At 31.6% G+C, this 27,148-nt stretch overlaps 1 protein-coding gene across 3 annotated transcripts in view; it reads right to left on the bottom strand.

Moving 5' to 3' along the window:
• Positions 1–11,671, bottom strand: part of LOC114333892 (uncharacterized) — a 68,044-nt gene extending 56,373 nt beyond the window's left edge. Inside the window, exons 1-2 of one of the 3 annotated variants that reach the window (XM_028283892.2) lie at positions 11,543–11,671; positions 593–748 (exon numbers count right to left, since the gene is read on the bottom strand). In XM_028283892.2, the coding sequence (XP_028139693.2) occupies positions 593–748; positions 11,543–11,600 (214 nt within the window). In that variant the 5' untranslated portion in view covers positions 11,601–11,671. Of the gene's footprint in view, positions 1–592; positions 749–7,078; positions 7,305–11,542 lie in introns of those variants that run through there. The other 2 variants (XM_050657172.1, XM_050657171.1) reach the window with 2 other exon arrangements.
• Between the last annotated feature and the right edge of the window lie 15,477 nt (positions 11,672–27,148).

Here is a 27,148-nt window from a genome sequence, read left to right as displayed (position 1 = left end):
AAGAATTACGTAATACGAAAGATGTCAGGAACTACGATTCTTCGATAAGAAATATGGATCTTAACGGTTTGAGCATATAGGGAGGAAACAAAAAATTCAACGAATTTCGGACCGTTATACGCCTACTAGATGGCATATTACTTATTAGGCTATTTCGAAAATAAGACTCTTACGTTGACAAAAAAGAGCTGATTTCAACAAGACCAAGTCTTCAACAACTAAAATTCGGGCTGCTAGCATCGATTCACAACAAAATAACCCGATGGTGTAGAACTCGTAGCGACATCTGCTAAAGACAACTGAAAATTTTTGAAAATATTTTTAATAAAATTAAAAATCATATCAAAAATTAAACTTTATTGGAAACAATCTTCTGGTAACAATTTCGTGGTTTCTAAAAATTGCAAACCAACGATGATGGTTATAACATATTAAAAAAATCACTCAAATGGAACAACACATTTAGAAAGTTTGCGTTAATTTCTTGGAGAAGTGTACATTAGTGTTCGGTAATTTTAGTGGCTCGGTTTCTTTAATTTTTTTTAGAGATAAAGAAATTACTATTTATAAGAAAACAGAAACATTCACTTACCATTTATTACACCAGCTAAACAAGCAAGTGTCACGTTGCTGTCTGGAGGGGAATAGCAAGTACGATTAAATTCAGGATCCATATCCTTCCCACTTTCGCAGCTAGATCCAGTTCCAAGCTGGGCCATGCACCGATAGCAGTTTAATGCGCTACCCTCTTAAAACATACAATAGTATATAATTATTATGCAACGAGCATTTAATGATGGTCATTATGAAGCGAGTATGGCAGATATGATCACGAGCCGCGAAGCTGCGAGTGTCGTATGAAAGATCAGCATCATAATGACAATTAAATGCAAGTTGTATACATAATTTTTCAATGATAATTCAAAACAAAAAAAGTATATTCAAGTTTATTTATGTTAGGGGAGCCCAAGCGGGGAGCGGGGATTTTTGCAGTTACTCGAGCGCGTCAGATTATCAAACGGGGAGAAACCTGGTACCCTGCAAATGTACCTCTACCATATATTGGCTATTAACACAGGAAAGTTCGTTAAGGGGGGCCTGAATAAAAATATATCCTTAAAAATACTGGAAATTGCCAGATTAAGATAAGGTATTAAGTTAAGTACATGCAAAAGAGTGTATATTTCAAAATAGGAAATGGATGAGTCAAAAAGTTTCACAAAAAAAGCGAATATTTCGCGAAATGAACGTCAGATCGAAAAAATAAAAAATACGTCTTTAATATTTTTTTAAAATCTATTGAATTGTACTAAACATGACCCCCCAAAGAGAGGGCTGTTGGTTACATTAAAATCTTAAATGGGACCTCCCATTTTTTATTGCAGATTTGGATTCTTTACGTAAAAATATGCAACTTTTATTCGACATTTTTTCGAATTATGGAAAGATGGTGCTATAATCGGAAAAAACAATTGTTGAAAATGGAAAATTTATTTAGAAAGTGGGAAGTTCCCACTAAAATGGAAAATTTTACTTAACTTTTTTTGGTTTTAGGACCTAATCACAACCCAATAAGTCCCCATAATGCTCGAGTGACTGCAAATTTAATATACTTTGCTCCCCTACCATTATTTTGTAATAAGAAATTAAGTACTTATATCATTAAGGGCCGGTTTCACCAGCACCAAATAAATGGGTGACTAGTTATTGGTCAAATAAAATTTATTAGTCGATTATATTTTTTTATTGTGTTTCACCAACTATTTGTATTTGTACAGTTAGTTATTCGTCGAATAAATTCTATAGACTGTACTCGTTGGCACAAGCGCCTTGCATTTATTTATTACTGTAAACATGACGTATTTTATTTGTTATTGGTTAATTTTTATCTCAATACATATATTATAAAATTTTTGTTTGATTTATTTATTTAAATAATATTATATTCAAACTAAAATTGCAACTTGATTGATCCAACATGAGCTATAGGTATTTTAATCTGATTTTAGTTTCTGTTTTGTTTTATTTTCTATATATATACATACATATGTATATGAGAAAATCGGCGATTGCATTTTATTCCACTCTAAACACCACCGATATCCTACACGACGTGTTTCATTCTCATATTAAGGATTAGCCAGGGACATTTAGGTGGATGTTCAGAGCGGTACAAAATGTCATACGTGAGAAAATTGACGAATGTGTAGCGAATAACGTAGTTTTGTAGGCATATAATATATGTGATACAAAATGGTATCTTTCTTTGGCAGTTTTCTTTGTATACCAGAGAAATCTTTTCCTTTATTTCATATAGATGTCGTACCCGTACCTAGTGTACTGAAGTTTGGTTAGTTTATTAAACCAGGAAGGCGTATGGCATTTTGTACCGCTCTGAACATCCACCTAGATGTCCCTGACGAATCCTTGATATGAGGATGAAATACGTCGTGTAGGATATGGGTGGTGTTCAGAGTGGAATAAAATGCAATCGCCGATTTTTACATTTCACGGTTTCTCCGTAATCGACGAATGTGTAGCGAATAACGTGGCTTTGTAGGCATATATATGTGATACAAAATGGTATCTGATGCCACTTCATCGTCTTTTATCAAGACTTTGAATTCACATTTTCACGTCCGCTACTGGGGAAGATTTCACTGTATACTAGAGAAATATTTCCTTTATTTCATATAGATGTCGTACCTACTGTACTGAAGTTTGGTTAGTTTATTAAACCAGGAAGGCGTGTGGCATTTTGTACCGCTCTGAACATCCACCTAGATGTCCCTGACGAACCCTTCATATAAGGATGAAACACATCATCCTCATCATTTGGCTCTACAACTCTTTATGAGTCTTGGCCGCGTTTACTATTTCCCTCCATTGTTGTCGGTCCTGAGCAGCTATTTCCCATTGCTGTACTCCTATTTTGCGTAGATCACTAGCTACTGCGTCCTTCCAGCTCTTTCTTGGGCGACCAACTGACCTTTTGTCATCGGGCCTTTCCCAGAATGTCGTGTTCAAAAGTCTTTCGTCCACGTGATATGAGAATGAAACACGTCGTGTAGGATATCGGTGGTGTTCAGAGTGGAATAAAATGCAATCGCCGATTTTCTCATTTTACGGTTTCTCCGTAATTGACGAATGTGTAGCGAATAACGTGGCTTTGTAGGCATATATGTGATACATAATGTTATGCCGTTTCATCGTCTTTTATCAAGACTTTGAATTCACATTTTCATGTCCGCTACTGGGGAAGATTTCTTTGTATACCAGAGGAATCTTTTCCTTTATTTCATATATTTCATATATATATGTATATACCGTTATTAGGCGTCAACGCCCTTCGGTAGGGATCTGTAGAGGAGTATCACCAAGCCGCAAGCCCTTATCCTTTAGCTCCTCCATAGGCTGATCATATACCAATTTATTCCAGAACAAGTCGTAGATTCTACAGAATTTTATACTACGACATTGTCCTTTTTATTTTTCAATGACCGGGCCGGGAATTGAACCTCGATCGTAAATCCGCTAGATTTGTCGATCAGGCGCCTCAGCCCACTGAGCCATCTGACCGCCATCTATTTTCTATTTAATCACAATTATTTAAAAGTTGCAAAAAATAGAGGAACAAATTAGAAATACTCACCTTCAGTGCAGTATATAAAATATAACAATCCAATGGTCCAAAAAATTATTGGTCTCATATTGAAATATAAGCTTACATAAAATAAAAAAATAAAACTAGACCAATGTAGGGTAACCACATCTCTTTTGTATTATTTTTTATCTTTCGATATCGTTTTTTCTTTAGTTTTCACCTCTTTATCAGCAATATTTATTGTTTCTTATCTGTCTTAATCCACATTTTAAGGAATTGTGTCATACGAGGATATTTCTATTAAATTAGATTTAATTTACAATTACCTAGTATTTTATTACTCATATTTTCCTAAAACACATATTTATCTTTTTATAACTCACGATCTTTAGACATTTTTTTCTCAAATGGGGCCAACAAATATATTTGTATAAAAACTTTTGCACATACATACAGTTGAGTCCACGAGTCTTTACCCGTGCGTCATTAATACCTGGCGAGACACAACACATATTTTTATCTAGCATGATTCTCTTCCACGCATGAATCTAATAACAAACCAACTGCCGCATGTTATTAAGTAAAAACACATGTTATTTTTATGAACGATTTAGACTCAGTGCATTGAAAAGAGATAGATACAAAGAAAGACGACTGGGGATGTTTTCACATTTTCTAAGTACAATTTCTGACGTTTTGGTTTTGTTTACTTTTGTGGCTGTCAGTTTGTTGAATTTTTTGCTGTTATTTTGTCGAATTTTTGCATTTTGAATTTTTTTATAATATACAAACAGTTGTTTTCATAACTAATTTTATATTGGAGTTAGAAATTTTATGATAATTAAGTTTATGTTATTTTACGATAAATTTTGACAACGTACAAGAAATGCTTGTGTTTAATGTTCCGCCAAAGTGAATAAAATAACAAAAAGAAAATATGTTATTGAATTTTTTTATAAATTGTTTATTTATATATTAATCAATAATAATAAAATAATTAATTAAGCTACTTTGAATGTAGCTGTAATTATGCACCAAAATTTTAAAGCACAACTTAAATTTGACAGTCTATTTATTTGATAACGTCAAATTTTATACTATAACCCGTGATCGGAATAGTTCCCACTTTCTGTCACTTGTTATTGCGTTTAGTAAATTTCCTGCAATCAATCACAAACAAGTCTGGCTAATTGGCTCACCAAAGCCATTTTTCAAAAAAAAGAGGAAGATATTTCGTATGCCTTAAATGATGACGCACGGGTAAAGACTCGCGGACTCAACTGTATTATAGTTTCTACATAACAACTTACATTCTGAAATGTGGTGAAATCTTTTTTTATTGTTTATTTTAATAATCATAAAAAATTTAAAAAATGCTTAATTTCGGGTTTAACTTACAATGATTTTTTGTTTATAAACATTTTTTAATTTAGAAAATCTTGTTTTAAGGAGGAAGCATTTTCAAAGAACTCGTTTGTTAAACATTTTTATGCACAATGGTTAGTATTCTTCACTTTTCACTTACTTCAGATTACAGTTAAAAAAAGAATGTGTGTGTACTTTGTACGCACGTAAGAACATATTCTTCTATTATATAGGTAATTTAAACGAAGTAAATATACTTAACAGGTTATTTGTATTTTATTTAAAAATTAAACTAACTTTCTTATCTACCACTTTCAAAAAATTTTTATTTAAACAACCAAAAATAAAAAAAATATGAATCGCCCAGGATTCGAAACCGCGTCCTTCCAATCTCGGAGCTAACACCCTACCAACTACTCCAGCGAGGTCCTTGTAATTGACGTGTAAGTTTCGGATATAATTATACAACACGGCGACAAATAGTGTAAAAATGTTATACCTACATAATATTTTATTATTTTACTACAGAGAAACACAAATCCAAAAACACAATAATTATAATAAATAATACATTTACTAAAAACACTAATATATTCTTTTAATGACTTATTTGCACGGTTACAGATACATACAGACCTATCTTGAAAGATTAGCAACGAACTACATAGGTACTGTCTGTGTGCGCAGGCGCGCAGATTTATGTACAATTTTACCCTCAATCGAATCGCGCCTAAAGAAGAATATCTTAAAAAACAGCGGCCAGTAATTTTTTCATACAGAGAAAGAAATTCAAAAAACTGTTGTTATTTTTAATAAAAAAAACTTCTACAATTGTGTTTTAAAAATTATTGTAATTAAAAGTAATTTAGTACCGCCATAAAAATAATGACTGGAGTTAATAAAGTTGGTGTAATAATAGTGACAGAAGACGTCTGAGTGTTACATGAGTCGGTTGTACAACTTTTACACCATTTATATCCAATTTCCGATTTCATCTCCTTGCATGTAGTGCCGTCTCCGCACAGTCTGTAGAAAATGTCTAGAACAGAATAAGAGCATTTTTATATATTTTACACTTTATTTTTAGACTTATATTTCTGTCCGACGAGTTACTTTTTCAAGTTTGGAAACAAAAAGAAGTCGTATAGGGCCAAATCTGGAGAAAAAGGTGGATGGAACAGTAGTTCGTAGCCCAAACCGACCAGTTTGGCCATGGCGATAGCGGACGTATGAGCCGGTGCGTTGTCATGCTGGTAGAGCACAATTTTCTTCCCAATTGGGGCTGTTTTTCTACAATTCGGAAAGTAGGTTTTTCTACAGTTCGGAAAGTAGGTAAAACGTAAAACAGGAATTGGAAGAAAACAAAAAATAAACTAACACTAATAGAAAGTAGAAAGGATTGAAAAACAGATAAAAATAAATAACGTAGTAATTACTGGTCTACTAACAGTCGCAACAGATTAAACACTTAAAAAATACCGTAGAAGATTTTATACAAATCACTTAAAAGAGGCTATCGAAACAGAAAATGCAATCAAGCTAGGAAAGAAAACATGTCTGGTACAAACAAAGGACTGTGGCGAAAAAAAAAAATATAATAAAAGAATAAAGGAAACTTACCTGCCGCAAATATTAATCAAATTAACCTAGATTGGATGTAAGTGATCGATGGCAATAATCAATTATTTATTTGAGAGAACTTAAAATTTATTTACTAATTTAAGTATATTCATATAAAATAAATCAAAATTTTAGCTATTTAATAATATTATCCAATATTAATCACTATCGATTAAAACTCGCAAGCGGCCATCATGCAAAAGTCATCTGACATTAGTCATATGAAATTTTTATTTGTATGTTTGTAGAATAAAAAATTTAAACAAAATATGACTATTTGTTTATTTTTTTTTAGAGATGGCGATAAAATTTTGTATCCAACACGTCAGTAAAATCTCTTTATCGAACTCGTCTGTTACTCTCCTCGCTCAATTTGCTCGTAATATCAGACTCGTTCGATAAAGAGTCACTTCACTGACTTGATACATAAATAACTATTTTTTTAACAAATCAATTACTATTTATTAGAAAACAGAAACATTCTCTTACCATCTGCTACAGCAGCTACACACACAGATCTCTTCTTGCTGCCCGGAGGGGAAGAGCAAGTAATATTCCAAGCAGGATCCATATTCTTCCCACTTTCGCAGCCAGTTGGATCTATTCCAGTTTGATAACCGCACTCATAGCAGTTTAGTGCACTGGCCTCTTCAAACATACTATACAGACATTATTATAATCACATTGATATTATATTGTATAATTCATTATAATAATCACATTGATATCAAAATTAACCGTGCATTGTCCAGTGTAAAGTGTAGTAGTGTCTGGTGACTCGGTAGACTGAGACTCCGGAAGCCCTGAAGATGACGTCAAAGAGGACGTCGAAAGCTCGGCCCAGAGAATATCGAAGCGGTTCCACCCGGAAGACTTGGGACAATGTACATGAAAAAGAAAGAAGTCCCTACTACAAAAATAAACTGAAAACAAGGCATACTTGGTGGAGTGTCAGGTATATTTAGAAATAAAAAACAAAAAATATGCGCTCCCCGTTTTTATTTATGAGTAACAAGCGTGGACTTTCACAAAGGCTAATGTTATTAAAATAAAAATAAAAATGTATACCATTTTTATTCAGTTGTAATGCAAAGGAAAAACAATCTTATTTTTCACTTAGAATACGGAGCGCACTCCAGCACTCTGAATCGACGATTTTCGACTCTTATTGGAGTCTCATCGGAGAGACGTAGGCCTGCTGCTCCATACTCGAAGTGACCAACCATGACAAATTACCCCCACATTGCAACTGACGTGTATAGATTAGGTGACTAGCGTCATCTGGCAATTGAAAGGTAAAGTTTTCAATCCTAATAGCAACATTTATAATATTGAAAAATATTAAAAATATTACTAAAAAAAAATTGGAATAAATCCTTTGTAAAAGGTATAAAATTTATTAAAATCCCTAAAGGGCTATATCAGAACAAAACGTTTTCGATTTTATTACAAAATCATCATCAGTGTAAGACCTAAAAGTAATGTTGTTCTGAAGCTATTTGCTTGTGGCATTTTTATAATTACGTATTTTTTATGGGAAATAAGCCACAATTTTACTAAAAAATTAATTTATTAACGTTTCGAAGCCCAAATCGGGTTTCGTTGTCAAAATACAAAATACTATTAAAATAAAACAAACATGTTGTTGCTAAGTAAAAAAATTCTTCTAATAATTTATTTAATCTGACTCATTTATATTGGCAATTCAGACGTATATTATACATTTTAAAGTAGAAGACTTTAAAATGATATCGCCAATATTTATGAGTTGCGTTCCTGGGACGACTTTACTAAAAGATAGTTCATTCGATTACATGAAATCAATCCCAACTCAAGAATATCCGTCGCAAAAAAAATCATAGCATGTGATCTGTCTTTAAAAAGACAACCAAATGCAACGATGACAGTAAAATTCTCGCGTTAGAGATTCCATAGTAAATCACGAGGGAAAACCAGGAAAAAACCTCGTGATACTATCCCGACATCGTAAGTATTTGGTATTAGTTTTTTGAAGGTAGATTAAATGTAAGACCAAATACTTACGATGTCGGGATAGTATCACGAGGTTTTTTCCTGGTTTTCCCTCGTGATTTACTATGGAATCTCTAACGCGAGAATTTTACTGTCATCGTTGCATTTGGTTGTCTTTTTAAAGACAGATCACATGCTATGATTTTTTTTTGCGACGGATATTCTTGAGTTGGGATTGATTTCATGTAATCGAATGAACTATCTTTTAGTAAAGTCGTCCCAGGAACGCAACTCATAAATATTGGCGATATCATTTTAAAGTCTTCTACTTTAAAATGTATAATATACGTCTGAATTGCCAATATAAATGAGTCAGATTAAATAAATTATTAGAAGAATTTTTTTACTTAGCAACAACATGTTTGTTTTATTTTAATAGTATTTTGTATTTTGACAACGAAACCCGATTTGGGCTTCGAAACGTTAATAAATTAATTTTTTAGTAAAATTGTGGCTTATTTCCCATAAAAAATACGTAACCTAAAAGTAAGTATAACCTATTTTATTAATGTAAAATTAATATTTAAATTCTGACTAAGGTTTAAAACAAGTGGCTATACTCACAGTCTGGATGCAAGCTGAGCCACCAAAGAAATATAGGGGTCATAACCCTTCAAATATAAAATGTATGCTTTACAGATGCATATTTACTTAAAATGCCTTGTGATGGGCAAAAGGCAACAGGAATAATGCCCTAAGGTAAGGTATTTAAATTCCCAACATGTGGGATGCAAAAAATTGAGTATACATTTCGATGACTTTATGTAGTCCAGAAAGCCACTGCGCATCCGCTAGGAAAAATATTCTAATTCGGATTTTTTGCACAATCTTACTAAAAAAGGACCCCTTTTAACAAATTTGCATGTTGCCAGGACCAAAAGTTGGTCAAAAATTTTTTAAACGTTTTTTTTTTGTTTTTTTGCTAAAATTATTTTTTTTGCATGGAACAATTTTTTTTTAGGTTTTTTGGATCATTCCAAACAGAAAAGGTTTTTAGTGACTTTTCTCTAAAGTTGATAGTTTTTGGCATATAAGCGATTAAAAATTGAAATATTGCGAAATCGGCCATTTTTAACCCTCAAAAACTATGTGAAAAACTGAAAATTTAAATGTTGCCAAGGTAGGTAGATATTCTTTAAACATCTGTTGATGAAATCCCTAAGAGTTTTTGCAATACAATATCAAAAACCCCTTTGTTTTTTAATTTCCAATCAAGCGTGCGCGAAACTATTTTCCACCGTTGCAGTGTATACAGTATGTTGCAAATGAATGGAATAAATTCGTTATTTTGTAAACCGGTGACTTTAAGGAAAAATCCCGAAACAGGTCGGTTTTTATTTTTAAGTTATGATATTGTGGCATATATAGTATACTACTGACGTCATCCATCTGGGCGTGATGACGCAATCGATTATTTTTTAAATGAGAATACGGGTCGTGTGATGGCTTATTTGAAAGGTTCTTCAATTCTCTATTCAGTAATATAAACATGTACATAATTATTTATACAGGGTGTCCAAAAAATTTTTATTAAATTAAATTATTGGACACCCTGTATAAATAATTATGTAAATGTTTATATTACTGAATAGAGAATTGAAGAACCTTTCAAATGAGCTAGCACACGACCCCTATTCTCATTTAAAAAAATCATCGATTACGTCATCACGCCCAGATGGATGACGTCACTAGTTATACCATATATGTCACAATATCATAACTTAAAAATAAAAATCGACCTGTTTCGGGATTTTTTCTTAAAGTCGCCGGTTTACGAAATAACGAATTTATTCCTTTCATTTGCACCATACTGCATACACATGCAACGGTGGAAAATAGTGTCGCGCACGCTTGATTAGCAATTAAAAAACAAAGGAGTTTTGAATATTGTATTGCAAAAAACTCTTCGGGATTTCATCAATCGATGTTTAAAGAATATCTACCTACCTTGGCAATATTCAAATTTTCAGTTTTTCACATAGTTTTTGAGGGTTAAAAATGGCCGATTTCGCAATTTTTCAATTTTTAATCGCTCATATGCCAAAAACTATCAACTTTAGAGAAAAGTCACTAAAGACCTTTTCTGTTTGGAATGGTCCAAAAAACTAAAAAAAATTTGTTCCATGCAGAAAAAAGAATTTTAGGAAAAAAACAAAAAAAAAACGTTTCAAAAATTTTTGACCAACTGTTGGTCCTGGCAACATACAAATTTGTTAAAAGGGGTCCTTTTTGAGTAAGATTGTGCAAAAAATCCGAATTAGAATATTTTTCCTAGCGGATGCGCAGTGGCTTTCTGGACTAATGGCAACTGAATGAAAGTTAAGTGATGTTTCTGAAAGGTGTCAAAGATCAAACCGAACAATGTGACAATGTGACATAGTAGTTACCATGTGTTACCTCAGCCAACTGATTGTGATATGATATTTTTTTAAAAATTTTCCAACAGTAATAACTAACATCAACAAAGATGTGGATATAATAAAGTTTACCCCAATTTGGTAGGTTGTATTAAATGATTTTTATAATGTGGATGGAGCAGTAGCCAGATTGTATGCAACCAAGATTACTAAAAGATTTTACTAAAAGATTACTAAAAGATTTTTAAATTGAAAACTTATTGGTCCATTTCCCTGGTGACACCTCCAAGGCTTCTAAAATAGGCAAGCCAGATGGATGCTGCAGTGAAGACAAAGGGGAAGGAGTTCTACACTATGCAATTCACAACCCCCGTCTGCAGCTTGGTTTATTGTCATTAAAATACAAAGAGCAATAAAAAACCAAGTGCCATATACGAAATCAAAAAATTAGATTTAAACTATAGGAGGTATAATCTAATATTGCCTTCTGTTTTGTTTTATTTTCTGTTTAAACACAATTATTTAAAAGTTACAACAAATAGAGAAACAAATAAGAAATACTCACCTTCAGTACAGTATATAAAATATAACAATCCAACGATACCGAAAATTATTGGTCTCATCTTGAAACAGATAGTCGCATAAAATAAAAAAGTTAAATCTTGACCAATATAGGGTATTATTTTTTACCTTTCGATAACGTTTTTATTAGTTTTGATCTCTTTATCAGCAAATTAGAATTATTGTTTCTTTTCTCTCTCAATTGCATTTTAAAAAATGATATCACACCAGAATATTTTTTAATTAAATGCAAGTTACAATTATTTAGTACATATTTCATTCTTCATAATATTACTAAAACACATAATATCTTCTTTTAGAAAATAGAAAATCTCTTCATCTTGGGCTATAAACTTTTGGTCCAGTGAAGATAAGCCTATAAAAATTACTTCATAGATTTAATATAAGAGAAAGAAGTTAATATGATAAAACCTAAGTCAGAAAGTAAAGAAAATATATTAATTAGTGTATAGCCAATCAGATTTAAATTAACAATTAATAATTGTATCTGATTTTTTAAATTAAAAATAAACTCGCTTCCACGTGATTGTTATTAGGGATGACTCTGTATAATTTTACAATCAAGCAGATATTGGTATGTTACATTATTACACAAAAAAGGTTTTTACAAAATAGTACTGAGTGTAACAAATTTATGTATAATATAACACACACATTTGACTTCACCCCAGATAGATCAGTTGAAATATAGCGGCCAGTAATCTTCCAATAGAGTAACAAGAAACAAATACTAAAACTAAAAAAAAATGTTGTGATTTTTTGATTAAAAAACTTCTACAAGTATGTTTACAAAAATTCAACTTCTACAAAACTTATAATTAAAAGTAACTTAGTACTGCTATAAAAATAATGATTGGAGTTAATAAAGTTGGTGTAATAACGGAGACAGAAGAAGTGTGAGTGTTACATAAGTCGGTAGTACAACTTTTACACCATTTAAATCCAATTTCTGATTTCATCTCATTGCATGTGTTGCCGTCTCCGCAAAGTCTGTAGAATATGTCTAGAACCGAATAACAGCATTAGTATTTTTGAAATGAATTTCGACTCGATTCAAGTTCTCTGTTTAACCCAGGTATGACAATACCAAAAGGCACCGTTAGGAAAATATTCCAATTTACAGTTGTTCAGAGAACCCGTATGAGACGAGCCATAATCTGTATTAGGCAGGCCGCACATCAAAGGAACATGAAACGTAAATTACGTTTCATGGAAATAAAACACTGCTAAACAAATATACGTCCGGCCATTATGAAACTCTCCGAAAATAAAAATGTGTCATGAGCATGAATCACACTCCTTTCATTGGTAGGAGGACTTTAAGATTTTTTTAGCAGTGTTTTATTTTCATGAAACATGTTTTTCGTTTCATGTTTCATACGGGTAGAGAACACAGACTCGTTTCATACGGGTTTTCTGAACTGTAAATTGGAATATTTTCCTAACGGTGCCTTTTGGTATTGTCATACCTGGGTTAAACAGAGAACTTGAATCGAGTAGAAATTCATTTCACTTATTCCCCGTTAGAGGGCGTTCTAACCATATTGCGACATAAATAGTTTTAATTTATGTCGAGAAACTACGGTCCTTTTGGTGTAAATTTGTCTTACTCGGAGCCTCCTTGACAACAGGTAGACCTAGAAATAGTACTGTCGGAGGATGGAGGGAGACAGATTTGAATCAAAACGAAACCGTAAATTTTCTTATTTTATTAGTATATTTAGTATAATTATTGTTACATTTTATTTTATATTTAGTGTTTGAATATAACATGAATATCCTAGTTAATTAGAAAAAAGAAAGCTAAAATCAAAAACGATATAGGATGATCACAAAGGAGGTGTAAGTTTTAAATGGAAGATGAGATGAAAACAGAGTATCTCAAAACTAAATTATATTATGTGACTAAACGAGAAAGTATACAACCAGTGTTGACATATGGATCGGAGACATGGATCATCTCCAAGGCAGATGAAAACCTTCTGCTTATATTTGAACGAAAGATCCTGAGAGGAATATTCAATGATATCTGTAAAAATGGTGTTTGTAGGAGGAGGTAAAACTACGAGGTATACCACAGGTATAAACATATATTTGGTGGAAAAGACGTAGTATCTCTTATAAGAATAGGAAGACTAAGATGGGCAGGACATGTAGCAAGATCACAGCAGAACAACCCTCCTAGAATAATCCTTATGTCACAACCTGTGGGAAATAGAAATAGAAGTTGGCCAAAACTCAGATGGAAGGATGGTGTAGTTGAGGATGGGAAAAAAATAGGCGCAGCAAATTGGCAACGGTTGGCAATGGATAGGACTGACTGGCGTAATAGACTTGGGAAGGTCGAGGCTTTTTCATAGGGCTGTAGCACCACTGATGATGATGATGAAACAAGAAAATAAAATAAATAGTACTAAATATAATATCCAAGGATCTGGGAAAATCTAGAAATAATATGTAGATTGATATTGGTGTCTATATATTTGTATATCACAAAGAACGAATTTGAATAAAGAAACGCAACACCACAATAAAATTTTGCCTATATCTAAGTATTCGTCCTTCCCAAGTATTATTTTTTTAACAAACAAATTACCATTAATCAGAAAACAGAAACATTCACTTGCCATCTATTACAGCAGCTACACAAGCAGGTCTCAGCTTGCTGCCCGGAGGAGAATAGCAAGGAATACTCCAAGCAGGATCCATATTCTTCCCACTTTCGCAGCCAATTGGATCTATTCCAGTCTGGTCACTGCACTCATAGCAGTTTAGTGCGCTAGCCTCTTAAAACATACAAACATATCCATATTAATATACATGAGCACGTAAAGGTTGGAATAAAGTCATTTTTTCATGAATGGGGGATTTTGGAACCATATCCCGAAACAGATCGATTTTTATTTTTAAATTATGACTTTTTGGTATATATATTTCATACTAGTGACGTCATTCATCTGAGCGTTATATATGACGTAATCGATGATTTTTTTAATGAGAATAGGGGTAGTTTGATAGCTCATTTGAAAGGTTATGCAATTCTCTATTCAGTAATATAAACATTAACATAATTATTTATACAGGGTGTCCTAAAAAAAATTTTAACTCAATTAAAAATTTATTAAACCTTTCATTAATCTTTCAAATGAGCTATCACTCGATCCTTATTCTCATTTAAAAAAATCATCGATTACGTCATTAACCTCAGCTGATGGATGAGTCACTAGTATAATATAATACCAAAAAGTCATAACTTAAAAATAAATATCGACTTGTTTCCTGTTTCTTATCAAAGTCGTCTATTCACGAGGAAATGAATTTATTCCAACCTTTTGCGCGAAACAGACTCTGTGGATCCACAAAAGTAGTTTCCGATGATTGACTGTGGGCTGTGGGTTCTTATGTGGAGCGGACGTTGCATCACAGTTGAGTGACTGAGGCCGGCCACAGTCGCTCGCATAAGAACCCACGGTAAACTACTTTTGTGGATTCACAGAGTGAACGGCCACAGCCGCCCGTCTGTTAAGGCGCTTACGTGCTCACTGCAGTGGCGCACCCAGGGGGGTTTGGGGGTTAAAACCCCTTACTGTATGTTAATATATTTGGTACACCTTTGGAGTTATATTTTTAAAAACAACAAATACTCCCCAGAATACAGTGAACAAGATTCGCGAACTCAGAGGGCTATGGAGCACTAGATGTTCGGTGTCTCCCTGAGAGACCGAATCCTAAACGAAGAAATACGCCTTAGAACAAAAACAACAGACGCTGTCGAAAAAATCGCGTCGCTAAAGTGGAATTGGGCAGCACACTTCGCCACATTGTCAGACAACCGATAGACAAAACGTATTGTCGATTGGAGTGTGGAGGCCACGAGAAGAAGCACTACTGAGTAGAGGACGCTCACCAACTAGATGGGCCGATGATCTGAAGCGTGTTATCGGTAACTGGATGCAAGACCTAACAAAACAGAGACAGATGGGAAGAGCTGAGGGAGACCTCTGTCCAGCAGTGGACTCGTACGGGTTGATGATGATGAAAAAGCATGGACTTTTATAAAGGCTAATGTTAATGAAATATAAAGAACAATGAAAGAGGAAATACTATCAAAACTAAAATATAAAATTCCAAACCAAAATATCAAAACTAAAATAATAATTGCTACTTGCTTGACACAACATGAGCTATAGATAATTAATGAAATCTAATATAGGTTTCCGTTTTGTGTTATTTTCTGTTTAAACACAATTATTTAAAAGTTGCAACAAATAGAAAAACAAATTAGCAATACTCACTTTCAGTTCAGTATATAAAATATAACAATCCAACGATACCAAAATTTATTGGCTTCATCTTCTTGAAATATAAACTTGCATAAAATAAAAAAAATAAAATTTTTGCAATATAGCGTAACCACACTTGTTGTATATTATTTTTTATCTTTCGATAACGTTTTTATTAGTTTTGATCTTTTTATCAGCAATAAAATTGTTTCTTTTCTGTCTTTATATTTTAAGAAATAATGTCATACGATTATATTTTTTCATTAAATTTAAATTACAATTACTTCATATATTTTCCTAAAACACATATCTTTTTTACAACTCATAATGTAAAAAGAAAACAAAAAGTCTTCATCTTGGGCTATCAACATTGGGTCCAGTGAAGATAGTATAAAACGATTAACTAACAAAGATTCGTAGATTAAAGCATTTATGCCTGGTTGCACCAACAGATCTTAAGTTCCAGCTTAGCTAAGCTCTACTTATAGATGGGGCCTCCTTGAGTATCGCTTACGTTGCACCATACTTTTAGATTCTTACCTTATTATCAATCATATATATTATTATTTTATGGTATTCTTATGCCTGGTTGCACCAACAGATCTTAAGCTCCACTTAGCTAAGCTCTACTTATAGATAGGGCCTCCTTGAGTATCACTTACGTTGCACCATAATTTTAGATTCTTACCTTATTATCAATTATATCTGTTATTATATTGTGGTATTCTTATTGTAATATATTATAATTATATTATATTAATTCTTATGATATTCTCGACTTAAGCTTAAGATCTGTTGGTGCAACCGGGCATTATTGTAATATATTATAATTATATTATATTAATTCTTGTGATATTCTCGACTTAAGTTTAAGATCTGTTGGTGCAACCGGGCATTAATGTGACAAACCCCAAGTCAAAAACGAAAAAAATATTAGTATAGAACCAATCAGAATAAGAAATTTTTTATATTGTATGAAGACAAAGTCGCGTTTACCTAATAATTATTAGCGACAGATATGTACAGTTTTATAATTTTCAAATTTACAATTTTACAATTTTACACTTTTACAATTTTACAATTTCACAATTTTAAAATTTTACAATTTTAATATTTTATAATTTTGCAATTTTAAAATTTTACAATTTTACTATTTAAAAAATTTACAATTTTACAATTTTACAATTTTACAATTTTACAATTTTGCAGTTTTACAATTTTACAATTTTACCATTTTAAACTTTTACAATTTTAGAATTTTACAATTTTACCATTTTAAACTTTTACAATTTTACCATTTTAAACTTTTACAATTTTACAGATTTACAATTTTACAATTTTACAATTTTACAATTTTACAATTTTACAATTTCAAAATTTTACAATTTTTTAGTTTTACCATTGTACTTTCTTACAATTTTATATTTTTACAATTTTACAATTTTTTAATTTTACAATTTTACAATTTTACAATTTTACAATTTTACAATTCTATCATTTAAGATTTTACAATTTTGTTTTTTGCTATTTTACAATTTTACAATTTTACAAATTTTACATAAATTTTTTGTATTATATAAAGACAAAGCCGCATTCACCTAAAAGTTATTAGCGACAGATCCGTTAAGTTTTGCAATTTTAAAATTTATGATTATACAATTTTACAATTTTTTAATTTTACAATTTTTCAATTTTACAGTTTAACAATTTTGCAATTTTACAATTTTACAATTTTAAAATTTTACCGTTTTACAATTTTACAATTTTAGAATATAAAAATTTTACTATTTTACAATTTTACAATTTCACAATTTTACAATTTTTCAATTTTGCAATTTTAAAATTTTTGTGTAATTTTACTGTTTTACAATTTTACAACTTTACAATTTTACAATTTTATAATTTTACAATTTTACAATTTTACAATTTTACAATTTTAGAATTTAACAATTTTACAATTTTATAATTATGCAATTTTACAATTATACAACTTTACAATTTTATAAATTTACAATTTTACAATTTTACAATTTTACAATTTTACAATTTAAGATTTTACAATTTTACAATTTTACAATTTAAGATTTTACAATTTTACAATTTAAGATTTTACAATTTTGCAATTTTACAATTTAATTATTTTACAAAATTACAATTCTACCGTTTTAATATCTTATAATTTTGCCATTTTACAATTTGGCAATTTTACAATTTGACAATTTTACAGTTTTACCATTTTACATTTTTACAACTTTACAATTTAACAATTTTGCAATTTTAGAATTTTACAATTTTACCATTTCACAATTTTACAATTTTACAATTTTACAATTTTATAATTATACAATTTTACAGTTTTACCGTTTTACAATTTTACAATTTTACAATTTTGCAATTTTACAATTTTACAATGTTACAATTTTACAATTTCACAATTTTACAATTTTGCAATTTTACAATTTTACAATTTTACAATTTTACAATTTTACAATTTTACAATTTTACAATTTTACAATTTTACAATTTTACAATTTTACAATTTTACAATATAATATTTTAAATTTTTACAATATTTCCATTTTATAATTTTTTACAATTTTACAACCTTACCATTTTATAATTTTACAATTTTACAATTTAAGATTTTACAATTTTACAATTTTACAGTTTTACAATTTTAAAATTCTACAATTTAATAATTTTACAATTTTACAATTTTACAATTTTACATTTTTACAATTTCACAATTTTGCAGTTTTACAATTTTACAATCTTTTTAAAAATCGGGCGAAATATAACACTCCAAAAAGTACCTCCAAGAACATTATTAACTGTTTTAAAGGCACTGGTTTATAATATGTTAAGTTAATATGCTATAAAGTTATTGTAACATTTTTTTATATTAAAAATTTAAAATTTTGCTAAATTTTAGCAATATTTCATTATAATGCAGTATTCTAATATAATTTATAAAATATTTCGATTTAGTAAAAATAAATAAAATGTTAGTAGTAATACCTATAATTCAATTTTATAAAAATATGTCTCAAATAATTAGAATGGCAGTTAATTCGTCTGGTACCATGAATTATTTTGACACATTGTAATACAGTAAAACCTGTCAATAGCGGTCTCTAAAAATGACAGAACTATTAGCTGATATAAAAAGGTGGCCGCTAATACCAGGTTTTATAGCCCACAAATTTTGGTTTGGGAAACTTTGAAACTGGCCGGCTAGCATAGGCGGCCGGTTTTGACAGGTGGCCGTTAACACAGGTTTTACTGTAATATTATTAAGATTGTTTTTTAATCTTCTTTTCATCATATTTTATTATTTATTATTTTATTTCCGACGAAGAAAAATCCAAAGACACAAAAATTATTATAAAATAATATTTACCAAAAAAAAACAATATATTTTTTTCACACTTTATTTGCGCTGACACATACTACGTAATTTGAAAGATTTAGCAAGTAACTTCATAATGTCTGTGTGCTTGTAGTTCATAGTATCGTTTTTATAAAAGTTCATATTCAACAATTTTTCCAGTCGCTCCTAAGTATAACTTCAATAATAATAACAACAGCTTAATAATAATAATAATTAGGAAATTATTAATGCTATATCATTATATATGAGGTAATAATATCAGCAAACTCTGATGTTTTTATTATTCTACGATTAGTCCAGGAACTGAAGCTTTTCACCTCGCAATTTTTACAGAATGGATCGATTTGCTTGAAAATTTGAGAATAAGTAGTGGATAGTCCAAGGATCAAAATCTATATGATACCGAAAGGCGCTTTTACCATGGGGGTGGTTGCCACCCCATTTCGGGGGTGGAAATTTTTTATTATATTTTGATCACAAAAGTTGGTAAAAACATTCATTCTAAGTAAAAAACGTTCTATACATTTTTTTGATAAAATTAATAGTTTTCGATTTATTCGCTATCGAAAGTGTTAGTGTTATATCGAAAAAATCAATGTTTTTAATTGTTTTTCTGCTAATAACTCCAAAAGTTTTCGTTTTATCAAAACAACTTTACTTAATAAAAATGTACCTTTTGAAAAAATACATAAAACCGTTTTTCTTAGTTTCCTTTAAGACCAATAGCAATAGAGCTATAGTTTATTATATGTTAGCTCTTCTTCGTCAAATGCTAAATATTGTAGTTTCAAAGTCAAAAGACGGAAAAACTATGCATTTTTTGAGGACAACTTGTTTAAACTAATTTAAAGTATTTAAAAATCTCTATCTCTAGAAATAAAACAAAGGTCTCTAGCTCAAAAATTAAGTGAATTATAATGAAAAGAATGTCACTCCCTATTTTTTTCAGCGAAAAAGTGATAGGAAGCAACTCCCTAATCACCACCCTAATTACAATTCGTCATTGACCTTATTTGGTCTTCTTTATTTATGTATTATTAATTGGCTCTAGAAGTTTGACCGGTTTATAATGATTAGTTTTTAAAAAAAATGGAGTTAAAAGCGAATAACGAATTTTTGTAGTTTGGAAAAAATGGTCTTTTCTTCAGAATAGACACATTAGAATCAGAGATAGAAAAAAATGTTTAAATATAAAATTGTAGCTTATTTAGTTCCCAAGAACATGATTTGAAAAAATTTTTTCCACGGCAAAAATTAAGTGAGCTATTGACAATTAAAACTTGTAACAATATGCAAAAACCACCTTTACCAACCCTCTCAAAGTCACCACTTTTTGCGACTGAGCATTTTTAAAAGATTTAATATCAATAGGCTTAAAGATCATGCAAAAACCTACAAAATTATTTTTTAGAAAACTTGCTAAGATAAAAAATAAAAAAGTTACGGTTAAAAAATCAATATATTTTTTTTTGAAAAAAAAGGAGAAATCCAGTTGGAAGCATAATAATGACAGTTAGCGGTGTTTTTGGTCATTGACCTTATTTACTCTTCTTTGTTTATGTATTATTAATAGATTCTAGAAGTTTGACTGGCTTAGAATGATAGTTTTTATAAAACTGGAGTTAAAAGCGAATAACGAATATTTGTAGTTTGGTAAAAAATCACATTTTCTTCAGAATAGAAAGATTAGCATTAGAGATACGAAAAAATGTTTAAATATGAAATTGTAGGTTATTTAATTTCCAAGAAGCTAGTTTAAAAAATTTTTTTCTATCGCAAAAATTGAGTGAATCGTAAATGAGCCTATATAAAAAAACATTGATTTTTTCGATATAAAACTAATACTTTCGATGGCGAATAAATCGAAAACTATTAATTTTATCAAAAAAATTTATAGAACACTTTTTGCTTAGAATGAATGTTTTTATCAACTTTTGCAGTCAAAATATAATATAAAATTTCCACCCCCGAGATCGGGTGGCAACCACCCCCATGGTAAAAGCGCCTTTTGGCATCATATAGATTTTGATCCTTGGACTATCCACTACTTATTCTCAAATTTTCAAGCAAATCGATCCATTCTGTAAAAATTGCGAGGTTTCGTCCTATATCAAGCTTCATTACTTGGACTAGATAGAAACTTTTTCTAGACAATGACAATGAATAATTTTAATCTCAAATGGTGTCAGTGTTGACTATTTATATTTTTACAATTAAGATTACGTTATGAGATAGAACTAATTGTATTTAATTCCAAGCAAAACAAAATTGTAGTTTATCCATGAAGAGGTATTTGAGGAAAGTTTGAGGTCTCAAACTGAAAACCAAGCAGTTGTAAGAGAATATTGCTATAGGGTTTTATTCAAAAAATCTCCATTTTATAAGATATTTAAACGCCAATTCAACCCTGATGACAAATTTCCGGATCGCGGAAAACGAACTCTTGACTTCTCTAAGTTTTATGTTACGTTTCGTCTGTTCTTTGCCTCTTAGGTAGTAAAAATCGGCAAACTTAGATGCAGACACACATTTTCCTGAAAACTTTCCACTGGTATAAATTTCGGAAAGGGAACACACCAAAACGGATTGAAATCGGTAATGTCGGAGGTTTGGGGCAAGAAAGGGATGAGCAGGTGTTTGGAAGGGTTGTTGCAACAAATGTAACGAGAAAGCGTGGCTAAAAATTAAGGAAATCTAACATTTTACTAAAAATATATGCACAAATAATCAAATCTTATAAAAGCCTAAATAGGACGACACGTTAAGCTGAAGCGCTGTTTGTCCGGGACAATAACTCCCGGACAATTTTATTAATTAATTATTATTGTAAAAGAATTTTATTATTTATCTATTATTTTTATAGGCCTGTAGGCCTAGACTTTTTTAAGATTAAAATATACTAGATCCTTTGTAGAACGTTTTCGGATTAAAAAATCCATCATCAGTCTTGAAAAAGCACTACAATAAGTATAGCCTAATTAATTAAGCAAAGGTAAAATTCGGTTATATGTATTAGGGTTTTTTAACACTGATGATGGATTAGAAAGTGGGGATTAGAAATTAATACAGAAAAAACAAAATACCTGCCAATAGGTACCGAACTATCGAACATCACATTAGAAAATAATGAAATCATCATGCCCTGCGACCATTACACATATCTAGGAATCGTTTTTGACACAACGGGGAAAGATGATGAAGAAATAAAGAGAAGAATAACACAATCCAGAAAAACAATAGGTTGTCTAAACAGCGTACTATGGAGTCATGAAATAGGAAAAAGAAGAAAACACAATATCTACGAATCTCTTATTAAAAGCAGTCTATTGTACGGAGCAGAAACTTGGCGGATAACCGAAAACAACAAAAGAAAACTGGAGGCAGTAGAAATGGACGCTTTTAGAAGATCAGTAGGAGTGTCACGCAGAGAGAGAATACGTAATGATGAGATAAGACAGCGAATGGGGGTTGACGGCTCTCTAACAACAGACATAGAAATAAAACAGCTGATATGGTACAGACACGTCCAGAGGATGGATAACTCAAGACTCCCTAAAATAATTATGCAATGGGTACCACCAAACCGCAGAAAGAGAGGAAGACCCAAGAAATCTTGGAGAGAGGGAATAACGAAGGCGATGAGCGCAAGAGATCTTAGAGAGGGCCAATGGGATGATAGAGTGTCATGGAAATTAGGCATCGGACAACGTCGCAAGACGTTTTAAAACCGATTGATATATATATGATGGATTTTTTTAATCCGAAAACGTTCTGTTATGTTATGTAGCCCTTACTTAGGCTTTTAAATAAACCTTTTACAAGGACCTAGTATTTTTGTGATTAATCTTCTACCGCCAGTTACAGGAATTTTACTGTCCTCGTGTTTTTTTTAGATTAGTTTAGATTAATATCGATACTTTTTTGGCATAGTAACGTAAGTCACCAAAAAAAGGTTTTTGTAGAAAAAACATGTTCTTAATTTAACCTGGTTAACCTTGTGTAAATTATACAAAATTTATCAGGGTGTTTTTTGAGGTCTACAGTTTAATAAAGAACAATATTTTTTAAAGCTTTTGTATAGTTTTAGCGGTTAATTGATACTTAAGTTATTTTACGGGTTCTAAAATCTTGAGTCTTGATAAAAAATGTAACGTAAGCACACACATACGTCACTTTGGCGAGAAATTGTAGCACTTAAAGTAATTTGGAAAGAATTACAAACTATTATAAGAAACACAAAATAACGTTACAACAATCAGTTAGGTAAAAAAGGTTTTTGACACGGAAAAAACTAAAAATTTTAGAGTTATTATCAAAAGAAAATGAAACTTGATCATTTTAAAAATTCTAATTCCGTAAATGCGTAATACACTAGACCGTATTCTTATCCAAACTCCGTCATTCTGGTCACCAGCCACTGAAGATCCCCAATATTTTCAGATAAGATGACAAAGCCATCCGCATATCTAATGTTGTTAAAGGGAACTTCATTTACCTTTATTCCAGCTGTTTCACCCTCAAGAGCTTTTTTCAAGATCTCTTTCGAGTAGGCAATAAAAATAATTGGCGACAACACGCATCCTTGTTTCACTCCACATCTGATTTCAATTTCCACTCACAGCTGATCGTTCACACGTACGTTTGCTCGTACTGTATGTTAAAATTGTTAAAATATGTCTAATAATGGTTTCAAAATAAGATCCTGTTACTGAAGGAGAACTGTTATAGAGAACGAAAATAATAACTTTAGAAAAATGACCCACGCCAAAAATTTTTAGATAAATATAAATAAAAAATAAATATAAAAAATATTTTTTTATATGGATCTAAAGGTATTGTTCTCCGCCCATGATTCAAACAATGTATCTTTGCTGCAATCCCAATTCAACCTGTTCAATTTTATCGCGAAACTTTATTTGGCCAAAATTACACCTTAACTTTAAATCCAATCCCACAGACAGCTTATTCTTTAGTTGTTGCTTTTACGATACATATTAAATGCTACACTCAGAGCCCATTTTACTTCAAATCAGGCCCGAGGCAGTACACAATTATTGGGGCCCCTAAATAATTTAATATTAAATAATATCTTTTTTAAATGTATTAATTATGTAACAATAAACAAAGTGTATATTTAAACAATTAAACATTGTTTAATTATAACTCTTATTGTTGTCATTTATTATTTCCTGTTCATAAAATGAAAGAATTTTGAAAATTTCTTTTGTTATTGTAATAAAATTTTTTTTGTTGGTGATCTTTCCGGGCCCCATTAAAATTCGGGCCCGAGGCAGGTGCCTCACGGGCCTAGTGGTAAAATAGGCCCTGGCTACACTCTTGATTATAATCAGAGATAATCATAGGTTGTATTATTATATGATTAGAAAAGTCTATGTAAAAAGAACGTGTTCCTGATTTTGTTTTTACTCGTTTTGAAAAAATGTGAAAACGTTGAATTATCCATGTCTGTCTGGGTGACGACTATCTCAGGGGAACACCATTGCAGGTTAGAAAAATCAGGATAGGGTCGTGGAATCTTGGTAGTCTTACAGGTAAGAGTCTGGAGTTAGTGGATGCGCTCAAACGAAGAAGAGTTCAAATTGCTTGTATTCAAAAAACTAGGTGGAAAGGACAAAGGGCGAGAGAACTAGGTGAAGGATACAAATTGTGGTATGTAGGGAGTAGTAACACTAGAAATGGAGTTGGTATAATTGCTGATAGTGAAATGAAAGATAACGTAGTAGAAGTTGTAAGAACGAATGATATAATGATGTCAGTGAAATTTGTAATTGATAAAGAGGTATTGAATGTTGTGTGTGTATGCTCCCCAAACAGGTCTGGGTGAGAATGAAAGAAGAGCTTTCTATGATCAATTAGGAGACGTACTGAGTGATATTCCAGCAGAGGAGAAAGCTATAATAGGAGGTGATTTCAATGCACATGTGGACCAAACCAAGAGAGGATATGAAACAATACATGGGGGATTAGGCTTTGGAACTAGAAATGAAGCCGGAGATGACATGCTTGAATTAGCAACAGCATTGGATATGGCGATTGTTAACACATTCTTTAAAAAAGAGAAACTCAACTTATTACTTACAAAAGTGGACAACATCAATCCCAAAAAGACTACTTCATGATAAGGAAAGAAGACATACGTGAATGCAAGGACTGCAAGGTAATAGTTAGTGAGACAGTAAGCCAACAACATAAAATGCTTCTGGACATCGAAGTAAAAAGCGAAATTTAACAAAAATATCGGAGAGGACCACAAAAAATCAAGTGGTGGCTGCTGAAAGATGAGAAAGAAGGTCTATTCAGGAGAAGAATATTAGAAAAAATATGTTGGAACATGAAAGGAAGCCCTAATACAATTTGGAGAAAAATGGCCAGTAGTATTAGATAGACTGCTATTGAAATACTTGGGAAAACGCCAGGAAAAAAGTTTGAGGATAAAGAGACTTGGTGGTGGTCAAACGAAATACAAGGAAAAATAAAAGAGAAGAGAAAAATTATATAAAAAGGGGCAAAAAACCAAATCCGACACAGATCTTCAAAACTATATGGTGGCAAAAAAGAAAGCGAAAGTAGCAGTAGCAAAAGCCAAAGCAGAAGCGTATTCAAACCTATACGAGCAACTTGATACCAGGGAAGGCGAAACGAAGATATATAAAATAGCCAAAACAGAGAGCAAAACAGAGAGCAAAGAAAGCAAAACATTTTAATCAGATTAGATGTATCCTAGATGAAAATAATGAAATACTAGTTCACGAGAGGGATGGAGAAAATACTTTGACAGCTTATTAAATGAAGAATTTGACAGACAACCTGTAGAGTCAAGGAGACAGTAGCAGAAATGGTCACCAAAATAACAAACGAGGAAGTGGCTCAAGCGTTTCAAAAAATAAAGAAAGGAAAAGCTGTAGGACCAGATGATATTCCTGGGGAAGTATGGAGAGCATTAGGAGAGACGGAAACAAAGTGGCTAGCAGGTCTATTTAAGAAAATTATGGAAGTTGGACAAATACCAGACAAATGGAAAAGCAGTATACTGGTACCTGTTTACAAAAACAAGGGAGATATACAACAATGTACAAACTACAGTGCTATAAAACTGCTTAGCCACACCATGAAAATATGGGAAAGAGTAATTCATAGACGGATACGTGAAGAGACCGAAATATCCGAGAATCAATTTGGCTTTATGAAGGGCAGATCAACAACAGATGCAATTTTGATTATAAAGAAACAAACGCTCATATGGTGTTCATTGCTCTTGAGAAAGCATATGATTGAGTTCCTCGAGATACTCTGTGGTGGGCACTCAATAAGAAAGGAGTCCCTGGTGAATATGTAAAGATTGTGAGGGATATGTATGAGGGAGTAACGATTAGTGTTAGGACAGGTGTAGGAAAGACTGATAAATTTCATGTGAAAGTAGGATTGCACAGAAAAATTCCAATGAAGCTGAAGGAAAAATTCTATAAAACAGCCATAAGACCGGCTATCATGTACGGAACTGAATGTTGGGCAGTGAAGAGGAAAGAGGAACAACGAATGCATGTGGCGGAAATGAAAATGCTTAGATGGATGAATGGAGTGACAAAGAAGCATAAAATTAGAAATGGGTATATTAGGGGAAGTCTAGGTGTGGCACCAATTGATGCCAAAATGAGAGAGTATAGGTTAAGATGGTTTGGTCATGTTCAACGTCGAGACGTTAATCATTCAATCCGAAGAATAGCTAAAGTGCAGGTTTCTGGAAGGAGTAGGAGAGAAAGACCAAAGAAGACCTGGGGAGAGACGATAAAGCAGGACATGTTGGTAAAGGGGATTGACATTGAGATGGCCCAAGATAGAATTGTGTGGAGAAATGCAATAAGCGAAGCTGACCCCGCATAGGGATAAGACAAAG

This window comes from Diabrotica virgifera, chromosome 7 (genome assembly GCF_917563875.1).
Source record: "Diabrotica virgifera virgifera chromosome 7, PGI_DIABVI_V3a".
In the NCBI taxonomy this organism is placed as follows: domain Eukaryota; kingdom Metazoa; phylum Arthropoda; class Insecta; order Coleoptera; family Chrysomelidae; genus Diabrotica; species Diabrotica virgifera.
The sequence above is the reverse complement of the archived record's forward strand: the minus strand, read 5'-3'. Positions and strand labels throughout refer to the sequence as shown.